The sequence below is a fragment of the Fundulus heteroclitus genome, unplaced genomic scaffold (genome assembly GCF_011125445.2).
Source record: "Fundulus heteroclitus isolate FHET01 unplaced genomic scaffold, MU-UCD_Fhet_4.1 scaffold_103, whole genome shotgun sequence".
Classification (NCBI taxonomy): domain Eukaryota; kingdom Metazoa; phylum Chordata; class Actinopteri; order Cyprinodontiformes; family Fundulidae; genus Fundulus; species Fundulus heteroclitus.
This window is the reverse complement of record NW_023396499.1, coordinates 398,428-423,282: the sequence shown is the minus strand read 5'-3', so window position 1 is coordinate 423,282 and position 24,855 is coordinate 398,428. Positions and strand designations below refer to the sequence as shown.

General features: G+C 44.5%; 1 protein-coding gene across 1 annotated transcript; it reads right to left on the bottom strand.

Annotated features, from left to right (window-relative positions):
* Positions 1–9,445: 9,445 nt before the first annotated feature.
* On the bottom strand, positions 9,446–19,075 carry LOC118558148 (coxsackievirus and adenovirus receptor homolog). The gene is made up of 4 exons (XM_036128620.1): positions 19,034–19,075; positions 18,815–18,850; positions 10,980–11,327; positions 9,446–10,034 (listed from the first exon to the last, which is right to left on the bottom strand). Exons 1-4 carry the CDS (start codon positions 19,065–19,067, stop codon positions 9,841–9,843), a joined length of 612 nt encoding a protein of 203 aa, XP_035984513.1. The 5' UTR covers positions 19,068–19,075; the 3' UTR covers positions 9,446–9,840.
* Positions 19,076–24,855: the final 5,780 nt, after the last annotated feature.

The window sequence follows — 24,855 nt, the reverse complement described above, 5'->3', positions numbered from 1 at the left end:
CAGCTCCTAAAGGTTCGTTTAGGGTAGTAATGGCTAAACTTATGAAACTTAGAGAAGAAGTAAAAGAGAATGCTGGAAGAAACAACTGGTCGTGGAAAAGTCTGGAAGAAATTTTAGGAGAATGGGGAGCAATGGCTGAAAAAAACAGGAATAATTTTGGTGATAACGCTGATTGTATTCTTTTTAATTGTGTGTTGTGTTGTGCCTGTTTTGAAAAGGTGGATTGTGGGGACAATGTATAGATGGATGACATCAGGCAGCAGCCATCCGAAGGGCTGATCCCCGGCCGCCTGGACACGTCCATGGACTCATGCGTGTGCTACAGACTCATGCCACATGGAAAGGAGCCCCGTGATCGGGATGAACTCTTTTTGTTTTGCTATGTGTCCAGGAACTCATCCAAGCCAAGCACACAAACTGAAGATGACTAACCCTATTAACCTTGTTTAAGTTACTCAATAAATAAATAAACAACATACAATACAATGAAGCTTTGATAGATAAGGTAGCACAGGCGGCCGGTTAGTTTAGGTTATACTATCATAACATTAGATTCTAACATCCATTTCGTTTTTTAATCCTGCGTATCAATATTATTAGCAAGATAATTTACATATGTTGTTTGTTGTTTGTATTATGATGTTTTGTTATTGTATCATGCTTATGTACTCTTTTTAAATGACAAGTGCTGGATGTCATTGCGAGTAGCATGGCTGACTTCCAATTGATGCCGTCGGTCAGGTGACCGATGATAACGGCGGATGCTCAGAGGTATAAGAGGTCCATGAAAGACTTTTTCCCCGAGAATGACACATAAATAAGTGATAATTATCGGGGTTTTTTCACTTTCATATCTAATTGGAAAGATGTTATTGCAAAAGCAATGACTGTTTTGCATACGTGCACACTCTCTCTGTCTCTCTCTGTTTCTCTGTCTCTCTGTCTCTCTCTGACTCTCTCTGTCTCTCTGACACTCTCTCTCTCTCTATTATTGGAAATATGTTATTGATTGTAATCTGCACTTATTACATGACATTTTATATCAGCGCTTGTGTAGACACCATGATTGCATTAGTATGTTATCCATTGGTTGTGTAAGAAATTAGATCTTTTTTTTCTACATGTTTGTTATTATCACAGCTAGACTTGATCAGTGTGGAGTCAGATTTTCAATATAGAGGTCTTCTAGATATGTCACGCTGTAACGTGCCAAGGGAGGATTTATGGGAGTTAGGGTCATTTTGACCTTTTTTCCCTGGCTCTCGCCGATGGGAGCAGGAGGAAAACATCTGGAGTCGTTATTTACTAGAACTGTTCCAAGATATGTCAAGTAGTGGAACTAATCGCTCTGTTGTTGTACTTTTCGTGATAAACACTTCCCAGAATTTAAGCCCTGTTGCCAATTGACGTCAATAGCGTGTAGCGCACACACACCAATGGAGACACACAGACACTTGTGTTTAACGCACACACATTATGTTCTTTTAAAATGACGACCATTGTATTTGAATGTCAGAATTCGCTCCGGAAACCCGTTTGTACGTTTCTAGGCATAATAAAGATGAATTCTCGTTGTTAAGACAAAGGAACGCCATTTTCTCTGAGTCTTTCTTTCTTTTTATAAGGTTAATAGTTAAGTAATTCTCCCACACTGGCGGGCCCTGCGGCCTCTCCCTGGCCCCCGGGCTACGGTGGTGCCGCTGGCGAGGCCCCCTTCTATGGGTGGGGCTTTCGGGGAGCGGGGGTGCCTATTGGAGTCAGTAGGGGAGCTGGCTCCCTGGGTTGGCTTCCCAGTCATTTGCTTCCCATCCCCGGACTCCTCCCTCTGCCTGCTCCATCACGCCGCCACACATGTAGGTCCTGAGGGAGGGGGCGTTACTGGAGGTTGCCACTTTCTGGTGACGCCCCTCTCCCCAATTTTATCATGCATCTTAGACACTTTCACTTCAAACATTTTTCACATCGCACACTCATATAGGCCATGGTAGGGGGGGGTGGGGGGGAAGACGTCTGGGGGGGGGCTTATGTTGTGTGGGCCTCACCTCGGACGGCTCCCTTCACCTCCTCTCCCACTTAGACATTGAGGGTTCTGGGCAGTCACACGGAGGGGGTGCGCTGGCAACAGCTACCTTCCGGAAGGGGGGTGGGCTGTGCCGTGCATCCCCTTCGGCGCTCCCAGTTTTTAAACGCACTTGAGAACAACATGCAACAACACAACATTTGAGCAGGCGTAGGGAGGGTCGGGGTCTTCTGCACACCCCCGTTCTCCGATGGCGGCAAGGAGTCTGGGGCCTGGAGGAGGTGCGGGCCACTGTGTCCGGGGTCTTGGCGGGGGGCTGCGGTGTGTGGTCAGCGGCTTGCCAGGTCTGGGGCTGATGCCTCTGCTCCCCCCAGGGGGTGGGGGGCAGGGATGGCAAGGGTAAGGTGGGGGGAGGGAGGGGGTTTATTAGGTATTTAGGGGGAGGGGGGGCTCTGGCCGGGTGGCTCGTGCGGGTCGTGTTGGCCCGCCCTCTTGGGGGGGGCCCGGTCCGGGGGGCGTCTGGTCTGGGGCCGGGGCCGGGGGTCGGGCACAAGCAGTCGTATAGTCGATTTGGGGTGACCCCCCCCCCCTTTGGTCAGTGTTGGATGTGAGTGTTATGTGGGAATGTGTGTACAGCGTCTTTTTTTTTTTTTTTTTTTTTTTTTTTTTTTTTCTCTGTGTGTGGTGAGTGGGGCACAAGGGAGGGATGGTGTGAATGAGTTTTTTTTTTTTTTTTTTCCAGGTATGGGTGTGGTCCGCTCCCTCTCCCAAGAACATCTCAAGTCTCCGATAGGTGCGGAGCCCATCCCCCCACGTCCTGCCCTCCTCCACTTCGTTGGCGGGCGCCTTGGCCCCCTGGCGCGTTGGTTGGCTTCGGGTTTGGGGCGGGTTCCCGGGCGTGCGCCGGCCCACTCCCGGCGGCCTCTTCGCGGGGCCTGGCCCTCCCGGGGGGCGGCCAGGGCCCTCGTCGCGGGGGCGGGACGCCCCTGGGGCCTCTGGCCCTCAGGGCCCATGGCCGGGACCACTTCAGCGGGGCTAGCTGCCGGCGGAGCCCACGGGCTCGTCTCCGCGGCTCTTGAGGGCGTCGGCATTGCGGTGGCTGGGGGATTTCCTCGGGGTCGTCTCTGCTCCTTCCTTGGGGGGGGGGGTTGCAGATATCCTGTGTCGGCCCCTCCTGGGCGACCTGCTTTAGGGACCCCTTTGGGAGTCCGGGGTTACGGGTCCCCTGACGCCTGCCTCTGTGCTCGGGGAAGGTAGGTCTTCAGTTCCCCACAATCACTATCAAGCTATTTCTGGATAATCTTCACCTACACTAGTGCACTTTCACATCTCACACAGGTGCTGGGTCCCAGGTATTAAGTGTTCACTTATATACAGTAATCTTATAATTTATTTATTTATGTTTTTTCACTTTCTTTTTTCAAATATCACATTACACATGTCAGCTTACATAATAATATATATGATTTAGCAATGGCATCTAGGTGTTATTCGAGTGTATCTGTTGCTTTATGTCTGTTGGTTGTGCTGTTCTTTTTGTGTCTCTTTCCAGGTGATGGAGCAGACAGAGGACGTTTTATCATTCTCTTCCTTTTATCTCCTCTTTCTTTCACCTCTATTCTTTTTTTTCTTTTCTTTCACTTTTTGTTCTTCCTTTACTCTCCCATTGTCATGTCCATATAATTTGAAATTCTCCTTGCAGGAATCATAATAAAGCTATTTACAAGCATAAATCAAGTGGAGCTCTATGGCGAAAGCTGTTTGCTACACTTGTAAAAGCAAAATCTGTCGAGCTCTATCTGGCATTGAGATATCAATTCCTATTGCCATATTGCTAGACAGGACACTGGGAAAAAAAAAAAGAAAAAAAAAAAAAAGAGGTTACAGAGGTCACAGGACTAGAGGCTACAGAGGACACAGGGCTACAGGCTACCGAGGCCACGGGGCTACAAGCTACAGAGACCACGGGGCTACAAGCTACAGAGACCACAGGGCTACAAGCTACAGAGACCACAGGGCTACAAGCTACCGAGACCACAGGGCTACAGGCTTCTGGAGACCCCGGGCTACAGGCTTCAGGAGACCCCGGGCTACAGGCTTCAGGAGACCCCGGGCTACAGGCTTCAGGAGACCCCAGGCTACAGGCTTCAGGAGACCCCGGGCTACAGGCTTCAGGAGGCCCCGGGCTACAGGCTTCAGGAGGCGCCGGGCTACAGGCTTCAGGAGGCCCTGGGCTACAAGGTTCAGGAGACGCCGGGCTACAAGGTTCAGGAGATGCCGGGCTACAAGGTTCAGGAAATGCCTGGCTACAGGCTTCAGGAAACGCCTGGCTACAGGCTTCAGGAAACAGCGGATTCCCCAGGGTCCCAGCGTCTCTGATAGGCGGTGGACCCTCCTGGGTCCCCGCATCTTTGACGGGCGGTGGACCCGCCTGGGTCCCCGCATCTTTGACGGGCGAGGGACCCTCCTGGGTCACCGCGTTGCAGGAAGAGGGCGGACCCGCGTCGGACGCCGGGCTGGCGTGCTCTGCACCCACAACAGACGCCGGGCTGGCGTGCTCTGCACCCACAACAGACGCCGGGCTGGCGTGCTCTGTATCCACGTCGGACGGCAGTGCCAGAACCCCTGATGTAGTTGGCGAAGCGGGAGCAGAATCTTCTGTGGCCGGCTGGCAAGAAACTGGGTCCTGGGCTGCAGGCTGGGCAGAAACTGGGTCCTGAGCTGCAGGCTAGGCAGAAACTGGGTCCTGGGCTGGGCAGAAACTGGGTCCTGGGCTGCAGGCTGGGCAGGAAAAGAGTCTTTTGCTGCGGGCTGGGCAGGAACAGAGTCATTTGCTGCTGGCTGGGCAGGAACAGAGTCATTTGCTGCGGGCTGGGCAGGAACAGAGTCTTTGGCAGCGGGCTGGGCAGGATCTGGGTCTTTGGCAGCGGGCTGAGCGGGATCTGGGTCTTTGGCCGCGGGCTGAGCGGGATCTGGGTCTTTGGCTGCAAGCTGAGCGGGATTTGGGTCCTTGGCTGCGGGCTGAGCATGAACTGGGTCCTTGGCTGTGGGCTGAGCAGGTTCAGAGTCTTTGGCTGTGGTCTGTCGATCGAGGAACAAGTCATCCCTGTCCACCATAGAAAAAATCCTACACCTGAGACTCGTGGACCCGAGGAGCTTCGGCCAGACTCTCCTGATCAACCATCACAGCAACCACACCCGTTTGAACCACCAAGGGAACTGAGGTGGCTTCGGTCCCAGTCAGAGTGACTGCGGCGGCTGCCTCAGGCAGGATCTCAGGGAGCGCTGTGGTGGAAATCCTATGCCGGGGAGCTCGCCGTCTGCGCTGGGAGGAGCTGGTGAAGAGGAAATGGGAACAGGATCAGCAGGAGCTACAGCAGTGGCAGGAACCGTAGCAGCAGCTGGAGCGAGATGAGCTGAGTCTGGATCCGTGGCGGTAGCTGAGGCGGACCCGACAGCAGCAACGGTGCAAGCGGCAGAAGTGGAGGAGGCAGCAGCGGCGGAGAACGAGGGTCTGGGAGGAGGCGTCCTGCCGAGGAGTTGAGCAACGGCAGCCTTGTTGTTCCACTCGAGCTCCTCCATCAGCCCCGTCTCTTCAAAAAGTGGTAGGAGCTTGACTTGTCCACATCTTGCGTATCTGAGCGACCGCGCCTACCCGCCTCCAAGGTGGACTGAGCGAGGCAAGGATCTCCAAACAACCCCGGGACTGGGCTAAAAGTTGCTCCGCTGCGCTGTTGCTTGAGAGCAGAGCAACATTCCTCTCGCCAGCTCCTCCATGGAGGCTCTGTGTAGGGTTCGGGTTCACATGGTCGGTTCGTTCTGTCATGTTTTGTTATTGAACCCGAACACAACCACAGCAAAGTAAAGTTTTAACAGTTTATTGAAGTTTGTGGATAGTGGAGGAAGGAACCAAGAGTCTGTGCTGAGCTGAAGCAGGAGGATGGTGAAGGCAGGAACTGGCAAGCGGGACGGAGCCAGGGCACGGAGGCAGCAGAACCAGCAGCACAGCAGAATGGAGACTTGGAACCGGGTTTGACTCACAGCACGACAGACTGGAGACTTGGAACCAGGCTACAGCAGGCTGGCGGAGAATGGAGGAACTTCGGACTGGACGAGACTGGATGAGATGAGCAGCAGAAACAAAAGAAAACAGGAAAACAGAACGAACCGACGAGGAATGACAGAATGCAGTGAGCTTAAATAGTGAGGCTGACAGGTGTGCTGCATGCTGGCTGATTAGTAGCTGACAGGTGTGGAGGATTACTGAACCGGAGACTGGAGCTGAATGTAAGGTGGAAAGTGTCCGAGTCTGTGCATGGTGCAGCAGACAGGCTGAATCATGACAATACCTATATTAGTTGAAAAAACACAATGTACAATGTTGCCTTTTACTAATTTATTAAGTAATTGTTTCGTATGAACAATGAAGTTACTTTTGTTTCAAATTGCTGGAACTAAAGGAAAATAATTGATAATTTGAACTTTATTGTGTCACTCTGGAGAGATTCAGTTCTGCATTTTAATCCATCCTCTTGGGGAGCAGTGGACTGCCACTCTGCGGCGCCTGGGGAGCAGTCTGGGGTTAAGGGTCTTGCTCAAGGACCCAGAGTGCAGGCTGTGGGAGTTGAACTTAGAACATCCGGGACCCGAGCGTCTGAACGCTCAGGCAATGCACTGTTTGCGCATCTTCTATCAGGAAAATGTTTCAGGAACATCAAATCCAAAACTAATATGCTGAGAACCAGCTGTCGCCCACTGCTGAGAATACTGAGTCTGTACACTTTACAATATCACTGCTGGGAACTCATATTTTTATAAACTCTTAGCTTATCAGGAATGTTTCATTGCACAGCTTCATGCACAGTTATGTATCTTGAGGTTTAAGGTGTCATGCCTACAGAATTTACTGTAGGCATGAAAGTATCTTGAAAGAATCTTTGAGTGACTAATTCATGCAACAAAGTGAATCAAATTTTAAAAAGGACTGACTTTTTGAACTACAGGTCCTAGCAGACCCTAAAGACTGTTCTGCACGCTTGTTCCTTTCAGTGAGTGGTTGACCAGTGGAGCCAACTGACTGATTTAATCTCTCTGTGTGTTTATCTTTCACTTATTGTCACGAGATTTGAATCATGACACAAAGAATAAGAAATGTGGCCTAGTCAGAGCTGAGAGTTTGTATCCTAGGAATGCTGCAAATTCCCTGGTTTGAATCCCACTGGTACCTTGGTGCCTGTTATAACCCTAATAGAAACAAGATTTTCCATAGACCAAGGATTTGGATCAAGGTTTAAGATTTCAACCTCTTTTCTCATTTTCAGCTTCTGGTGCTGGAGGTGAGTCAGGCCTTGATGAAGAATTGATCTGCCTTCTACGGAGCAAGACAACTACAACAGCAGCAGCAGCAAGAAGAACCACAACAGCAAAACGTGAGACAGTACAAGTCCAGTCTTCATGCCTCCATCCTTATTTCCTCCATCTACTTTCGATAATCTGCATGACTCCCACGAAAAAGGCCACTTGCCACCCCTTTTGCATCCTCTGGCAGCTGATGGCACACTCTGGTACTGCCTGGCATCCTTCCACTAGGTTCCGGGTTGTTGTTGTTTATTTATTGACTTTTATTTTCTGTATGTAACGATTAACATTTAACCGTTCATGCTCTATGATAAACAGTGTTTGTTGAATGTTTACTCATCTTTCTTTTAGCATGTTATACATACACACAGACACGGTTTCCATCTTAAATAAGGAGTCTCCTAATGTTTTTTTTTTTATCAAATGAGTTCACTTTAGCAAATCATCGATTGAAAGTAAATATAGAACATGCATGAATTAACCCCAATGACAAACAGTTTGCCCAAAAACAGCAAAAGGAGTGCAGCAGGTGGCCTTCCGGATTAGTGGTCTTCGTGAAGAATTTCTCTGCATCCTATGGTTCACATAAACAGTAACAAGAAGAGAAGCGGTTCACTGTTCAACTAGAGGACTGTTTTCAGGATTTATGGGTTCAACATCCCCCATTTTGATTCAAGAAAAAAAATTTACAACAAGTAAAACCAAAGCAAGGAGTCCAACTGGAATATCACAGCATATGTATGGTTGGTAGGGATGGTCAGACTGTTAGAAATCTGTTGTATCTCACAGGGCTTCATCTTCTGGTGCTGGAGGAGGGTCAGGTCTTCAAGAAGAATGTATCTGCCTTTTACAGAGCAAGACGACTCCAACAACAGCAAGAAGAATAGAGGCAATGGCTAAAACTAAAACACCAACTATCCAACCAGTACAGCTCCCTCCGTCCTCCTTTAGTCCGTCCTTGTTTCCTCCATCCTTGTTCCCTGCAGAAGAGAATCAGGAGTCAGTCTGATGTTTCAGGTAGGAGACGATAGAGAAGCTGCTGTCCCTCATCATCTACTGATCTCTGATCAGGTAGATTGAGCTTGATGGTAGAAATCTTTCTCCACCTTTAACAGGATTCTGAGGAAAGTTCTGGAGGAAAACAGACATCTAGACACATTTTCAGGTGTTCAGGTCCAGGGGACCCAGAGCTGATCAAAGGAGTAGATGGGTGTCCTCCAGTCTAGACCTGCTGTTAGCGAGTCTTCAGATATCTGTGTGAGCTCTGAGCGTTTAAACTTAAGAATTTTGAGAAATGCTCAAAAGTCAGTGCAAAATTTAACTTCCAACACCGACCTGCACATTTTCTCTGTTTTTGTCCCAGCAGCAAACAGAGTGACACAAGATGGCTTTGCAGAGTTGTTCCTGTTACAGCAAATCAGCACGACGAATAAGATAAGTGTTATGCCATAAAGGCTGTAATAAATCACAATAAATATCAGTTTGGAATGTTTCAAGGATTAAATAGACAATAATAATTTTTTTATTTATTTTATTCCTCATCTGCAATAAAAAATTAGTTAAAAATCTCTTAGAATTAATTTTAATTTCCAAAAAATCCCTCAATGATTTTTTCCCTTAGTAGTTAACCCAATATTAATTTCTGATTATCACAAGAAAGGACTTGAATAAAGAAACAGCGCAAAACATTTTAGGTTTACTTTTTATTTTAGGGAAAGTAAAGACTTAATAAAGCATGCACAGTATGTTTAGAAAAAAGTAAAGGAATAAAAAGACACAAAATAAACAACTTTGAATCCTATAAAATACATGTATGAGCTTCATTCTTTAAATCATAAAAAATCAACAGAGAAATATTAAAGTTGCAAAATGTAACTTTGAAAAACATAAAATCTCACATTTTATTCCCACAAAGGCACAGGTTCTAGTGATATTTAATCTGTCTAAACTTTTTAAATGCTTTTTATTTGTGTCAGTAAAGAGATGCTGTTTCTGCAGGATGAATGAAAAAAGTGAATCAACTACACAAAAACTAACTAAATAAATGAATAAACTGACAGACGCATGTTTTCCATTCAGACAAAACACTGTTATTTATCCACCAGTCAGCTTGTTGAAAGCGTCTTTTAGGTTTTAAGGGATGCTTAAGTTTTTATGGTAATGCTGTAATTTGCTAGAGTTCAGCTTCTGGTGCTGGAGGTGGGTCAAGTCTGGGTGATGAATCTTATGATGTACATAAATAAAAACAATAAGAAGCAAAACAAGAAAAACTGGGAGACCGAGTATCAGTCCGTCCTTTATCCCTGCAGAAGAGAACCAGGTGAGTCTTTATCGTCTTTTTATATTCTGTCACAGAGCTGAAGGTTTCTTCCAGCTGGAAATGATGCCTTGATGTTCACTCTTCAGCTGGAGGACGGTTTTAAACATTGATCACTTCTGCTAGAGGAGGTGATTTCCTGACATTAACGTCCCTGATTTCTATAGAGCAGAAAACCAACAGGTGACACCAAAACAAAGAATCCAACGAGTCCTACTATGAAACCAACTATCCAGCCAGTACAGCTCCCTCCATCCTCCTTTTGTCCGTCCTTGTTTCCTCCATCCTCCATTTGTCCGTCCTTGTTTCCTCCATCCTCCTTTAGTTCCTCCTTGTTTCCTGCAGAAGAGAATCAGGAGTTAGTCTGATCTTCCAGCTAGGAGACGATAGAGAAGCTGCTGTCCCACATCATCTACTGATCTCTGATCTCAGAGCAGCTGCTTCCTCCAGAGTCTCATCAGCATCTCCAGCTCTGTTTCCTCCACCTTTCTATTACGCTCCCTCCTCTGATGGTCCACTAGATTAAATGTTGTAGACAGCAGCAGACCATAGCAGCAGTTCTTGAAGGTGACCTTGTAGTGCAGCTCTGCAGCTTGTCATGTTGCTTAAAGTGACTAAACAGCTTGATGGTAGAAATCTTTCTCCACCTTTAACAGGATCCTGAGGAAAGTTCTGGAGGATTGTTGCTGTTCTGCTCCAGAACAGCAACAATCCTCTGATCCAGAAGCTGTTCTCTGGAAGCCAGGAGTCCATCTTGGTGCTGGCCAGGAGCAGATCACATGATGCTGCTCTACATATCTGATGTCTGACTACTGGGGACTGAAATAGACTTTATTCTGCATTGATTTCAGCATCTTTACCTGAAATCAGCTGATTGGTAAATGACTGGAATGACATGGAGACTGATTTTAAACAGAGTCACTGCCAGCCCTCATTTATCTTCTGATTCTCCACATTTGTTTCTATGTCTTCAATAATAAATAAATGTCTTAGAGCACATCAGTTGAACTGTAATAATAGATGATTTTAGCAGCAGCAGCAGCAAAGCAGCATCTGATGCTTCTTGAACTAAATCAAAGCAGCTGGATGACGTTCTACATTTCTGTTGGACTTTCTGGAAGAAAACTGTCAAATTGTTCAGTTCTAGGATGGTTCTGTCAGAAATGAAAACCAGGATTCATTGAAGTCTTTCTGTCCATCTCCATCATCTAACATCTGATCTGTTTCTCTCTTCCATCAACAACCAGGAAGCTGCAGGAGCTTCTGATCCACAAACAGACTCACCTGCTTCAACTCTCAGGTTAACGATGCAGATGGGGTCAATGTCCAGAATCTTCCTTTCATTATTTCCTTCCTGAACGACTCGACACTCATATGTTCCTGTATCATCAGTCGTCACGTTCTTCAGAACCAAAGACACGTCTCCATTCTTCACGTCCAGTAGATCCACCCGGTCCTGAAAGGATGGAGACTGGCCATCTGGAAAAAATGTACTGTCTCTGTACAGAACAACATATTGATCTGACTCCAGATCAGTTCTGCTCCACTCTAACACTATAACATCTTTGTTCTCAGATGCTCTACATGTCAGAATGACGTTGTCTCCTGGTTCTGCTGTGATGTTTCTCTGACCTGCAGGAGAGAAAACAACACAGAGCAAAAGTTAGAGAGGAGCTCTGAACATTCACTATAAGAAGAAGAATCTTGCTGTATAACCAGAACCACTACTGGATTATAAAAACATCATCAGTATTTTCTTATTTAATTATTAACAGCTAAAATCCGACCAGAACCATTTTCTGTTCCAGACCAGAGAAGAACCAGAAGTCTCTGATCAGAGAATCTCTGATAGAAAGTTTCAGCTCATAAATATCAGAGTTTTGAGACATCAATACAATAATTAATTTAAAGTGGAAACCCAGAACAGTTTATAGGAACTGCATCAGAACTTGTTAAACATTGTTTTGTGTTGACATCATGATCCAGAGGAACCAAGGTGTCTGATTTAAAGTTCTCCCACCAGGAGAACCTCATGTGGACCCATGTGTCCTTTGAGCTGCAGGATAATCAATCAATCAAAATGTATTTATATAGCACTTTACAACAACCAGTAGGTGTCCAAAGTGCTTAACAAAATTAGTAAAATCACAAAAAATAATAGAAAGAGGGAACATAGAAAACAATATAATCAAAAAGGTTACAAAGAAACAAAAGAATCAAATTGTCATAACACTGCTACGTATTAAAAGCCAGCCTGAACAGATATGTCTTGAGTTTGGACCTAAAAAAGAGCGATATCTGTAACAGTGCAAAACTCCGGGGGTAACTTGTTCCAGAGTCTCTGGGTAGCATCTGAAAAAGCCTGATCACCCCACGGTTTATACCTTGACCTTGGGACTTCTAAAACCAACTGGATAACATCAGAGCAGCTTGTTGGACAAGTCTAATAAATACTCACCACGCCTCTCTCTGCTTCAGGGACCATAGGCATATAAGAGTAGACCCCGCATTGACTGTCGCGGCGCAGGAATTACGGCCGCCATCTTGGGGCGGTCGACCTGCTACCCTAACCTGCTGATTTAAGCTGAACTGACGAATGATGCCTCAGCACTGTGCGGCTCATTTTTGTTTAAATAGATGGAGTATTGACGTCAGGGCTCGAGGGATAACTTTTTACAAGTAAGAAGAACAGATATTGTTTATATTTTTTATTAGAATGTGATTTTTCTAATATTAGGTAGAGATATGTGGATGCCATAAACAGAGTCCAAGTTTTTGTGACCTGGTCTCCCAACATTGCCTCTGCTCCATGAAAGCATCAGAGCTTTTGACATTAGTGAATATATAAATATATATATATATATATATATATATATATATATATATATATATATATATATATATATATATATGTGTGTATTGATATATAGTAAATTATTGACTGATTGACTGATTTTAACTTTTGTCCTACTAGACCTGGTGGATCTTGACAGATCACAGCATCTAAATGGTTCTATATCATTTGAGCCATTTTCTTCTACTGGTTCTCATCAAGGCGGTGTTCTTTTTCCTCTGCTGTATGTCTTCTGCACCAGGAAGGGGTGCGCGAGCTCAAACTGTTATGGCGGTCTGACCGTGTTTTTTTCCCCCACACCATAAAGACGTGTAAATAAACCTTTCCCTTGCAAAGATAAAAATCATAAACTGTGAATTGAATCAATAAATAAAATTTATTGTAATGATCCGTATTGGAAGCTGTCCGGTTCTGTTCGTCCTTAAAATAAAGTTTCAGCATCAAAACCTCGGTCTGGTGCTTGGGTGTCATGACGGAACGTTACAGTATTCACACAAAAATGTATCTATCTAAAATAAATCTTCTTCTATGCTTCATATTAACATGAAATATCCGCATTCTGCTGTGGATGTGCACCTGGCTCATGGCCTCTGCTTCAATCATTCTCGCAAATATGCTCAATTGGCTGAAATCAGGGAAACTATCAGGCAACTGAGACATCTGTGATTAAGGAGGAGATGAAGAGAGACAGGAATCAGAATTGCAATGGATCCGGGAGATGAAAACGAGCAAGAATCAAAAAAAAATTTCTTTCCCTCAGCTGACGTTACGTCGTTTACGTCAGGTGAGGAAAAATGTAATTCGGGCCGAAAGTTTTATTCACGAGATTAAATTGAGTGACTTGGTCTCTCGATGCGGATATGACATGCCCACACCGCTGCTAGGGGATGTGGAGGGGGGGGGGGGGGTGATTGAGGCTGTTTCTTGACTCCTTTCACCACTGATCTCTATTATAGACTGTAGTGCTAATCGCCCGCTGTTAGAACGAGTCGCTTTGAAGCCACCAGCCGCCATATTGGTACTCCCTATTTTCCCCCAGTAACTAAGGAAAATGTGCGCTACAGCATCGAATAACGAGGATTTTCTCATGTTCAGGGGGGGCTTAAGACTTTTAAAATGCGATATACTTTTATGTTATGTACTTCTATGTTCCTAATCTGTGTCTATACCTGATCTTAATTCAATTCAATTCAATTCAATTTTATATATATAGCGCCAAATCATGAAACATGTCCTCTCAAGGCACTTTACAAAATCAAGTTCAATCATATTATACAGATTGGGTCAGATTATACAGATTGGTCAAAAATGTCCTATATAAGGAAACCAGTTGATTGCATCAAAGTCCCAACAAGCAGCATTCACTCCTGGGGAACCGTAGAGCCACAGGGAGAGTCGTCTGCATTGTACATGGCTTTGCTGCAATCCCTCATACTGAGCAAGCATGAAGCGACAGTGGGAAGAAAAACTCCCCATTAACGGGAAGGAAAACCTCCGGCAGAACCGGGCTCAGTATGAACGGTCATCTGCCTCGACCGACTGGGGTTACAGAAGACAGAACAGAGACACAACAAGAGAGACAAAAAAGCACAGAAGCACACATTGATCTAGTAATCTGTTCTACATTAGATGGTAGTAGCGGGTGAGCCGTCTTCTCTGGATGATGTCACAGTTAACAGAACGCCAGACCAGGTGTACCTACTATGAAGAAAAAGAGAGAGAGCAAAAAGTTAAAAGCTGAAATGACGACAGTCATTTCAATGTAATACAAAGCAAAACTGGAGAACAGTAGACTGAAGAACAGTAGAAATCAGTAGAGTGAGAAAATTAGACCCTGATGTCCTCCAGCAGCCTAGACCTATCACAGCACAACTATAGAGATAGCTCAGGGTATGAGCCACTCTAACTATAAGCTTTGTCAAAAAGGAAAGTTTTAACATTAGTCTTAAAAATAGATAGGGTGTCTGCCTCACGGACCAAAACTGGGAGTTGGTTCCACAGGAGAGGAGCCTGATAGCTAAAGGATCTGCCCCCCATTCTACTTTTAGAGACTCTAGGAACCACCAGCAGACCTGCAGTCTGAGAGCGAAGTGCTCTGTTAGGAACATACGGGGTAATCAGAGCTCTGATATATGATGGAGCTTAAATATTAAGGGCTTTATACGTTAGAAGGAGAATTTTAAATTCTATTCTTGATTTAACAGGAAGCCAATGAAGGGAAGCTAAAATTGGAGAAATATGATCCCTCTTGTTGATTTTCATCAGAACTCTTGCTGCAGCATTTTGGATCAGCTGAAGACTTCGAACTGCATTTTGTGGACTTCCTTATAGTAAAGAATTACAATAGTCCAACCTTGAAGTAACAAATGCATGGACTAGTTTTTCAGCATCACTCCTGGACAGAATGTTTCTAATTTTGGCCATATTCCGGAGGTGAAAAAAGGAAACTCTGGAAATCTGTTTAATATGGGATTTAAATGACATGTCTTGGTCGAAAACAACACCAAGATTTTTTACTTTATTACCAGAGGCCAAGTTAATGCCATCCAGATTAAGGGATTGATTAAGAACTTTATTTTTTGAAGACTCTGGCCCAAAGATTACAACTTCTGTCTTGTCAGAATTTAAATGCAGGAAATTTAAAGTCATCCAGCTTTTGATGTCATCAAGACATGACTGCAGTCGAAGTAACTGATTGGATTCATCAGGATTTATGGATAAATATAGCTGAGTGTCATCAGCATAACAGTGGAAATTAATCCCATGCTGTCTGATAATTTTGCCAATCGGAAGCATATATATAGTAAATAGAATTGGTCCAAGGACTGAACCCTGTGGTACTCCACAAGTGACCCTAGAGTTTGAGGAAGATTTATTATTAACATGAACAAACTGGAATCTGTCCGACAGATAAGATTTAAACCAGCCTAATGCTTTTCCCTTAATCCCTACAGTATGCTCAAGTCTTTGTAGGAGAATATTGTGATCAACTGTATCAAATGCAGCACTGAGATCTAACAGGACAAGTATAGACACAAGTCCATTTTCTGAGGCCATGAGAATATCATTAGTGACCTTCACCAGAGCTGTTTCAGTGCTATGATGAGCTCTGAAGCCTGACTGAAACTCCTCAAGTAGGTCATTACTTTGTAAATGTTCACATAGTTGATTAGCAACTACTTTCTCAAGAATTTTAGATAAGAAAAGAAGATTAGATATAGGTCTGTAATTTACTAACTCATCTTGATCAAGAGATGGTTTCTTAAGTAAAGGTTTAATAACAGCTACTTTAAAAGCCTGTGGTACATATCCATTTACCAAGGATAGATTAATCATGTCTAAAATAGGACCACTGATCAGAGGGAATACCTCCTTAAACAACTTGGTTGGGATTGGGTCTAACATACAGGTAGAAGTTTTAGATGAAGCTAAAATTTTAGATAGCTCAGAAAGCTCTACTGCTTCTAAACAGTTCAAACACTGCGCAGGTTCTAAGGATTCCTCCAATGCTGCCTCACTTACTGAGGACGAGGTAATCATGTTTGGGAGGATGCCAATTATTTTATTTTTAATGGAATCAATTTTATTTATGAAGAATCCCATAAAATCATTACTGCTAAGAGCTAAGGGAATGGATGGATTAAAAGTTTTATGAAATAATGAAGACCACAATGTTTAGATGTAACCAATTGACTTTCATATTCATAAACCACACACACACACACACACACACACACACATATATATATATATATATATATATATATATATATATATATATATATATATATATATATATATATATATATATATATATATTAGGGCTGGGCAAGTTAACGCGTTAATTTCACGTTAATTCATTAGACCATTAACGGCGATATTTACTTTATCGCGCATTAACGCATGTTGCTCACATCAGTGTTTCCTGCAGGAATTTGCTTAGGCGAGGCGGTGAGTTGGCGGCCGGAACAAGTTTTACGCGGATGACTGCTGGCAGAGCGGGTGGGGGGGGGGGGCGTCTGCATCGACCCAGTCGGTGAAGTTGCCTCTCGCTTCAAAGTATCCATGTATTTTTGCCTGTTTTTCCCTGCCATTCACTATATGCACACGAGAAAGCAACAACAAAAAAACGCGTGTTGACGTCAAATAAACATGCACGCATATGGAGTTTTTTTTTTTTTTTTTTCGAATGTTGGCGAGGCGGTAGCAGGAGTTTGGCGAGGCGGCCGCCTCGCCAACAGAGTGCTGCGGAAACACTGCACATGCTTTTATTTTGTGAAGGTCTGTTGCTGCGGTGTAGGGGTTTGAATCAGAACAGTAGGTGGCGATAATGCGCCAATAACCTCGCTGTCAGCCAAGCCTCGTATTCAAAGAGGAAGAAAGGTGCTGGCTGGAAAAAGGAAAACGCGGAAAAAACAAAGCTGACATGGGGAAGGGTAAAGTTACAGAACTTTTAAATTGACATTTTCAGTTTAAAATTCTTCCAGCAACGAATATGACAGAAACAGGTTAGTTGTAACCACTGCCAAGTTAAACTTTCTTATCACTGGAGCACCTTGAGCTTAACATATCACTTAAATGCCAAACACACTGTAGACATCAACAAACAATTCAATGACTCAGAGAAGCTCAGAGAAGTGGATAGCTACTGTAGACCTTTTTTTGTGCTTCACACTTTGGTATTGAACATAAAATGGTAATGCTGCTCCCTGCTGTTACCTCAGAAATTGCCTGTTTTTGGTAGATTTTTTCCCCATAAAGAGAATTTCCTGTCAGTGGCAATAAGCTTTAATTTATTATTATTGCTATTTTTTGTTTTACATGTTTAAGTTGAGCTTTACACTAAATATGTGTTACTGATAAGTGCTACAAATGTTACAACACTTTTGTTCATATAGCAGCAGAACATTAAAATAAAAGTGCTCTTTACACTACTTTTGAATTCAGTCAAAAAAATTTGCGCATACAATGCGATTAATCATGATTAATCAGGCAAATTATGCGATTAATCGTGATTAAAGATTTTAATCGTTGCCCAGCCCTAATATATATATATATATATATATATATATATATATATATATATATATATATATATATATATATATATATACTTACTTAGTATATATATATATATATATATATATATATATATATATGTGATTGTGATTACTTAGTAATCACATATCTATGTACTTATTTATAATACTTAAAATTATATATAATACAACACAATAGTCTGTTTTGTATGCAAGCTAAAAACCTTGAAAAGGATGGTCTTGCACAGCTTTTGGTACATTTCCATGCAGCACAGGAAAGAGGCATCTTCTCGCTAGCCTGGGTGCCATTCCGAACTTAGTCCCGCCCACAACGTTTTAGGTCGGGAAGTTCGGTCTGGCATTGCTCAATAGTAGCGCGAGTATGCTCGCCCAATATCTGGCGGGCCAATCAAATTGTCAGGGCGGGCTTTATACAATGATGGACAGATGATCAACAGTAACGTAATCAACCACGTCACCAAAGCGCGCTTGGGTTGAATTCGTTTACAACAACGATGGCTGCCGCTGGAGAGTTGAGGTGTGTAGATTCTGCTGACACAATCTAACACATTTTATCACAAGCATGTCGCGTTCCAACCGTGTTATAACGTTCTGACAGGACCGATTAATGCAATGCGATTTATATGGCGTTTTGTACAGTTGTAATCCTAAACGGAGAACTTGTTCGTATGTGCATTCGCCTTTATTGTTTTTCTGAAAAATGAGGTTTGTGTGTTGAAGGACTCCTTGGATCCTTACATTCTTTTTGCAACACCGGAAAAAATTGTTAACGCTCATCTTCTTATGCTAGGCTAACAGTTGAGTTCTGTTGACAACAACTATGCGTCACTTAACATACGTCACACACTCCGTTGCTCTTATTGGTTATAGGTCTATCCAATTGAGTGCAGAGGGTTTGGGAACCCCTGGTCTATGTCTTCTTGTCCCACCTAGTTGTAAGGGGAATTTCTCTAAGGGGACACAATAAATCATACTTGACTTTAAAGGAGCCAATTTGTGACAATACTGCATTTCCCCTTGTGTATCATTGTGGGTATTAAACATTTTTAGGGACACTGGGTGAACCACATCATACAGTTTAAGCAATTATTATCAGAGTCACCTTATCTCCATTTAAAGCTGCAGCTCACATTCATTTTCTACTATCTCAATTAATTTTACTAATTTTGATCAAAAATTTTAAAAGGGTGCCAACATTTACTGACCTTTGTGAGTCTTGCAGCACAGCAGTGATGTCAGAACTGGGAAAAGGACAGACAGGTTATAGTTTCAGGTTTGATTTTCACAAAGACATCAGACCCATAAACAGAGTATCTGTATGTAGATCTTCACCAACAGCTTCCTGTTCATTTCACACCAATGACTGATACATTATCTGCTTGTAAACTGTTGGCATACTATACTATAAAATGTATTTAACTTCCCCAGCAGACACAGTAAGGATGTTTTCATCATCATCTTCACAAGAATCCTTTCAACCTGAAATGAATTGGTTTCCTCTGTAATGAGCCTCTAAACTTTGTCTGTAGACACGCCTGCTGTGGTTTTACTCTGGCTGCCACCTAAGCAACATCCCTGTCTGTCTAGCATCAAATGGGGTACATAAAGCAGAGAGATTTTAACACAAAAGTATTAATGAAATACCAACAGGTGCTTTGCCTAGAAAGATGCATACACTGATTAGAAAGTGATTAGTGGATTTGTGTGTCCATCATGGTCAGCCGGCCAGAGTTAAACCAGAACCAGCACATGAACACATGGACTGAAGGTTACAAAACTCAGACTGTGTGCGTGAGAGTTGGGTAGCTAAGAGGAAGTGGCTCAGTTTTACTTGAGCAGGTTTCTGCAGTGTTGTCTGCTGCCAGAGAGGCTGTGGTAGGAAACCTGCAGCTCTGACCTAATTCTGCAGTGCCAATTGTTTCTATATACATTTGATTTTCTGTTTGGTTCTTTCTGTTTTATTTCTGCTCTCCCTCTTCATGTGCTTTTAATGTGGCTCAAGCTGACAGGGAAACTTTTTTGGCCTTCAAGTTGTGATGGTCCAGTATGCAGGGCACTGTTAACACCCGGGGGCTTGCTGCTTCAGCAGGGTGGAGAATCCCCGGTATCTGCCGAATATAGCTGACGCTCCATCCATGGCGAAGGTGATGATGTTCATCTCCGGGATGTCCCTCTGCTGCAAGAACTTAGTCAGGGTGTTGAAGGTTGTGTCTGAGGTCATGTATTCCCTGGAAATTAAATCATCCACCAGGGCCCTCCTGGACACATAACGAACCTATACCATCAGGGGGACATCATTGTCGGCTGTAGAGGTCTCATCCTGTTGGACACTGACGGGACAGCAGCAGTACTTTATGCACAGCTGTTCCTTGTCCTTGTCTGTTCATGTCTGTTGACATCTCCAATAAGCGCCGGGCCTCATTGTCATTACTGAGCGGGATGGCCTTGGTGATGGACGGTGGAGATCACCTCCTTTATTGCAGGAATAACAAGAGACTCCCCTACATGGAAGGGTAAATCGGCCTTCACAATGAGTAGTGCTGTTATCAGATGCCACCGACCCTTTCTCTGTCTGGTTGACACTCCGTGTGAACATGCTGTTGATTGTAAGGCACCTTAAATTATGGTGACTGGTGACTGATGATGACTTAAGAATCATCTCACCCTTAATATAATAGGCCCTAGATTAAGCTCAGAGCATTAGGCACTTTTAATCTGATGGCTAGGACCCTAAAATCAAATGATTTAATTTATTTTCAGTTATTAAATAAACTGTTTTATATTTAGTAATCAGTTGTCAAATGCTGAAATTGACAAATACACAACGGTCCATCAACAAGTTAAACAACCTGTTGAACCTGTGCAGAGAGGCAGAAAGGAACCTAATGTGACGGGGGAACGTGGCGTGGCACAACACAAGGAAGCATTAAGAAATATTTACAAAAGACTTCTTGAATGTGATGTTATACAACTGTGAATTGTATTAAGAATTGCTACCTCTCATTTAATCCATTTCAACTTGTTTTATTTAGATTTTTTTTTTTGCATGTTCTTTGAGTAGCGAGTAGTGTTTCCTATCATTTTATTAAATTTGAATAATTACTGTAACAGGGAATGCAGGTGAAGGCCCCCATGGTGTCCTGGATTGTTGTTTACCTGACAGGCAGACCACAGTATGTACGCCTACAGAACTGTGTGTCTGACAGGGTGGTCAGCAACACTGGGGCCCCTCAGGGCACTGTCCTCTCCCCCGTTTTCTTTACGCTTTTCACCTCAGACTTCAACTATTGCACTTGAGTCCTGCCACCTTCAGAAGTTTTCTGATGACTCAGCAATAGTTGGCTGCATTGAAGGGGGTGATGAGAGTGAATACAGGACTGTGGTGGGCAACTTTGTCACTTGGATTGAGCAGAACCATCTGCAGCTCAACGTGACAAAGACTAAGGAGCTAATAGTGGATCTGAGGAGGACAAAAACACCTGTGACCCCTGTTTCCATCCAGGGGGTCCCTGCTGACACTGTGGAGGAGTATAAGTACCCGGGAGTGTACTTCAACAATAAGATGGACTGGACCAGGAACACCGAGGCGGTCTACACAAAGGGCCAAAGCCGACTCTTTTTCCTGAGGAGGCTGAGGTCCTTTAACATCTGTGGGACGATGCTGAGGATGTTTTATGAGTCTGTTGTTGCCGGCACGCTCTTCTTTGCTGTCTGACTGTGGGCTGCCGACAACAACAGACTGAACAAAGTGATCAGGGATGTTGTGAGGGAGGAGCTGGACACTCTGAAGAGGGTGGCAGAGAGGAGGATGCTGTCCAGGCTACAGTCCATCTTGGACAATGTCTCACACCCTCTCCATGACACACTGACCCAGCAGAGGAGCTCCTTTCAGCAGAAGACTCCTCTTACCCAGATGCACCACAGGAAATCCTTCCTGCCTGTGGTCATCAATCTTTACAACGCCTCCCTCAGTGATTCTAACACCCCCCCCCCCCCCTCTGTAACTGACATTTATTCATTCTCTGCACTGTTCTTGCACAAGTCAATATTCACTTTACTTGGATCTATAGTTTTATATATATATATATATATATATATATATATATATATATATATATATATATATATATATATATATATATATAGCTATATATATATAGCTCTGACGACCGGACGTGGAAACATCTCTGATAGCCAGACTAGGGGTTGTTGAATCTCTGGCGGTTTGTGCAACAGACGGGTGGTGCTCAGGAGGACGTGGGAGCTTCTCTAGCTGAGGCAACAGGAGAAAGAAGATTGCAGACGGACCAGCGGGGAAGTGAAGGCGGGGTGAGGCTTAAGAAGAGAGGCTGGCAGGTGAAATGGATTCTGTCTAATTAAAGCCATCAGGTTAAACAGGTGTGACTGAAAACTGGAGGAGTGGAGGGTAAACTGAGCAAGAGGATGATAAACTGAAAACTCAAAGGAAACAGGAGCAAGACAAAAACTAAACCCTGACAATCTTATAAAATTGCAGAACCCAACCTATAAACCGTACTTAATGTTTATTGTTGTCTTTTTATGTCTCTAAAATGTTAAATTTGTATTACTTTAAATTTAAATGCTTAATACGATGTCTATTTTTGTTTAAGAGGTTAAAAAAATGTCCCTAAATTGGAATCGATAAGAGAATCGATAAGGAATCGAATCGTTTCACAGAATCGATAAGGGAATCGGAATCGTGAAAATCTTATCAATTCCCAACCCTATCCTTTATTGTACAATTTGATCAGTCGGACTTCAAACTGTGTGTTACTCAGACCGCTGGCCAGCCACTAGCTATGAGCCACAGGTAACAAAATGGACCTTTATCATACCAACCTGCTCCACCATAACGTGACAATGATTCAGGAGGAAAAGAAGGCTGGAAAAAAAAGGTTAGTTGGGCACACACATGCAGTCATACACAGGCTGGAATGGACTGGCGGTTCATGGCTGTCAGTGTGCTGCATGCATTACTCAAACAGGCCACAATAAAAGGAAGCAGTTCATTTCTGAGCAGAGATTGTCTGTGTGCACACAGGAAGAGGTGGCGTAACTCTGGCTGAAGTCAGCATACAAACCGAATGCTGCTGTGCCAGCATGGACTGATAGTAAGTTACAGTTAATCACTTAAAAAACGGTTAAAAGTTTCGATATGGTCACATATTGACATTTACCCAGCAAGAAATGAGGTGAGGTTTTAATGTAATAAGCATTCAATTTTGCCAAGTCGGCGTATTGTAAGCAACTTTAGGCTTCTTTTTGTCTAAAGTCATGTGTAAATTTTGTGAGTCGCCGGTTGCGGGTTTTTTTGGGCTTGTTTCTTAAACTGAAGTTCCTTATTTGGGCACTCCTCCCTCCTACGGCCTCCTCCACGTCTTCTGATGTGCTGGCCTGTCTGCTGGTAGCGCCTCCATGCTCTGTACACCACGCTGACAGACACAGCAAACCTTCATGCAACCATCTGTACATATAGTAAATGTGTTAAGACATTAAATTAACAGCTATTGTGAATAATCAGAGCTCCTCTCTAACTTCTGCTCTGTGTTGTTTTCTCTCCTGCAGGTCAGAGAATCATCACAGCAGAACCAGGAGACAACGCCATTCTGACATATAGAGCAACTGAGAACAAATATGTTATAGTTGTAGAGTGGAGCAGAACTGATCTGGAGTCAGATCAATATGTTCTTTTGTATGTTGACAGTCAGTTTGATCCATAGCTCCAATCTCCATCCTTTAGGATCAGATGGAACCGGGTGGATCTGCTGGACGTGAAGAATGGAGACGTGTAAATCATTTATTACAGTACGTTCTGGCCAGTATGAAGCCGTCCCAGACACAAGCTTTTCGTTCAGGCAGAGCCATTCTCTGTTGTTCTCTGCTCTAGCACCACAGTAACTCATCGGAGGATGTCCAGTCTTATTCCCCGCAGTGGTTCCGACCAGACCCCGACCTTTTAGTGGAAATAGATGTGGAGGTGGTGCAGCAGGTTCGTCCAGATCTTTTTCCGGAGCCACTGCGGACCTCCTTTCCCGACAAAGAGACGCGGGCTTCACCACAGACTGTGGCGGTTCCATCCCGTTTTTCTGATCCTGTTTCCCTGCAAGGTCTGTCGCCCCATCGTCGGAGGAAGGGACGACAGGCTGCTTGCCACTCCTCCAGCGGATCAAAGCGACAGTTAGATAAGTCTTCCCAGTGACCGTCTATTTCTCCGACTCATTCTCTGCCCGCTGCCTCTAGTGCTCCTGCTGCCATTTCCGGCACGGCAGATCGACGTCCTCCACTTGCCGGCTCCGTGACGCCCACAGCTCCTCCTGGTGGCACCCCTGACGCTGAGCCCCATCCTTTTCATCGGCCTGTGAGGTGGGATCCCAGGTGGATGCTTCTTCCTTCGGGTGCCCGGGCCTCGGGAGAGGGCCAGCACCCGGGGTCCCCTGGAGACTTTGAGCCCCTCTGCATTCTTCTGAAGCCTCGACCCCCGGTTGCCCTGGTAGACAGCCAGCTCTGGGAGAGACTTTACCGGCTGTCACTGTCTGACATCCTCCAGAGGCTAGTTTTGAGACTTTTTGTCGCCAAGGGTCTGGCTTCCTCTCCAGCTGGGAGCCAGGCTCCCTCTCCAGCCTGGAGCCAGGCTCCATCACCTGCCTGTAGTCAGGCTCCCTCCACAGCTGCTTGTAGTCAGTCTCCCTCCATAGCCGCGTGTAGTCAGGCTCCCTCCACAGTAGCCTGTAGTCAGGCGCCTTCCCTAGCCTGTAGTTCGGCGGCTCCCCTAGCCTGGTCTGCCGACGGCCTCTGAAGGTCCTCGTCCGCCGACGGCCTCTGAGGGTCCTTCTCCGTCGCCGGCCTCCTGTCCTCCTGACTCGCCGGGGCCGTCCTTCGGGACGACCGCCGGAGATCCCGACTGTTTGGGGGCCTTTAGTTGGATTTGCCCTTTGAGGGTTGTTTTCTGTTTGGACTTCTGTCTTGGACTTCATTTACAGTTGTCTTTTTCAGACACTGGCCCTCCATGCGGTGACCCCCTTCACCCTTCCGGTCTGACTTTTTTCTGCTCTTTGGACTTTCAAAAACTTTGAGGGCGTCTGGAATCTACCATTGGGGGGGGGGGGCTCTGTAATGTTCCTGGCACTGGAGCTGATCTTGCTCTCAATTAACACACCTGGTCAGAATCCACCCTGCTTGCAATTAGTCTCTACTGGTCTCACCTGTCTTCACTTCCATATAAACC

Bases quoted from the DNA above. Each gene is read 5' to 3' on its own strand.
- LOC118558148 (XM_036128620.1), bottom strand. From the start codon at position 19,067: ATGATGATGAAAACATCCTTACTGTGTCTGCTGG. The intron at 18,851-19,033 runs GGAAGTTAAATA...TCCTTTTCCCAG, and splicing joins ATCCTTACTGTGTCTGCTGG to TTCTGACATCACTGCTGTGC. The intron at 11,328-18,814 runs GTCAGTAAATGT...TCTCTCCTGCAG, and splicing joins GTGCTGCAAGACTCACAAAG to GTCAGAGAAACATCACAGCA.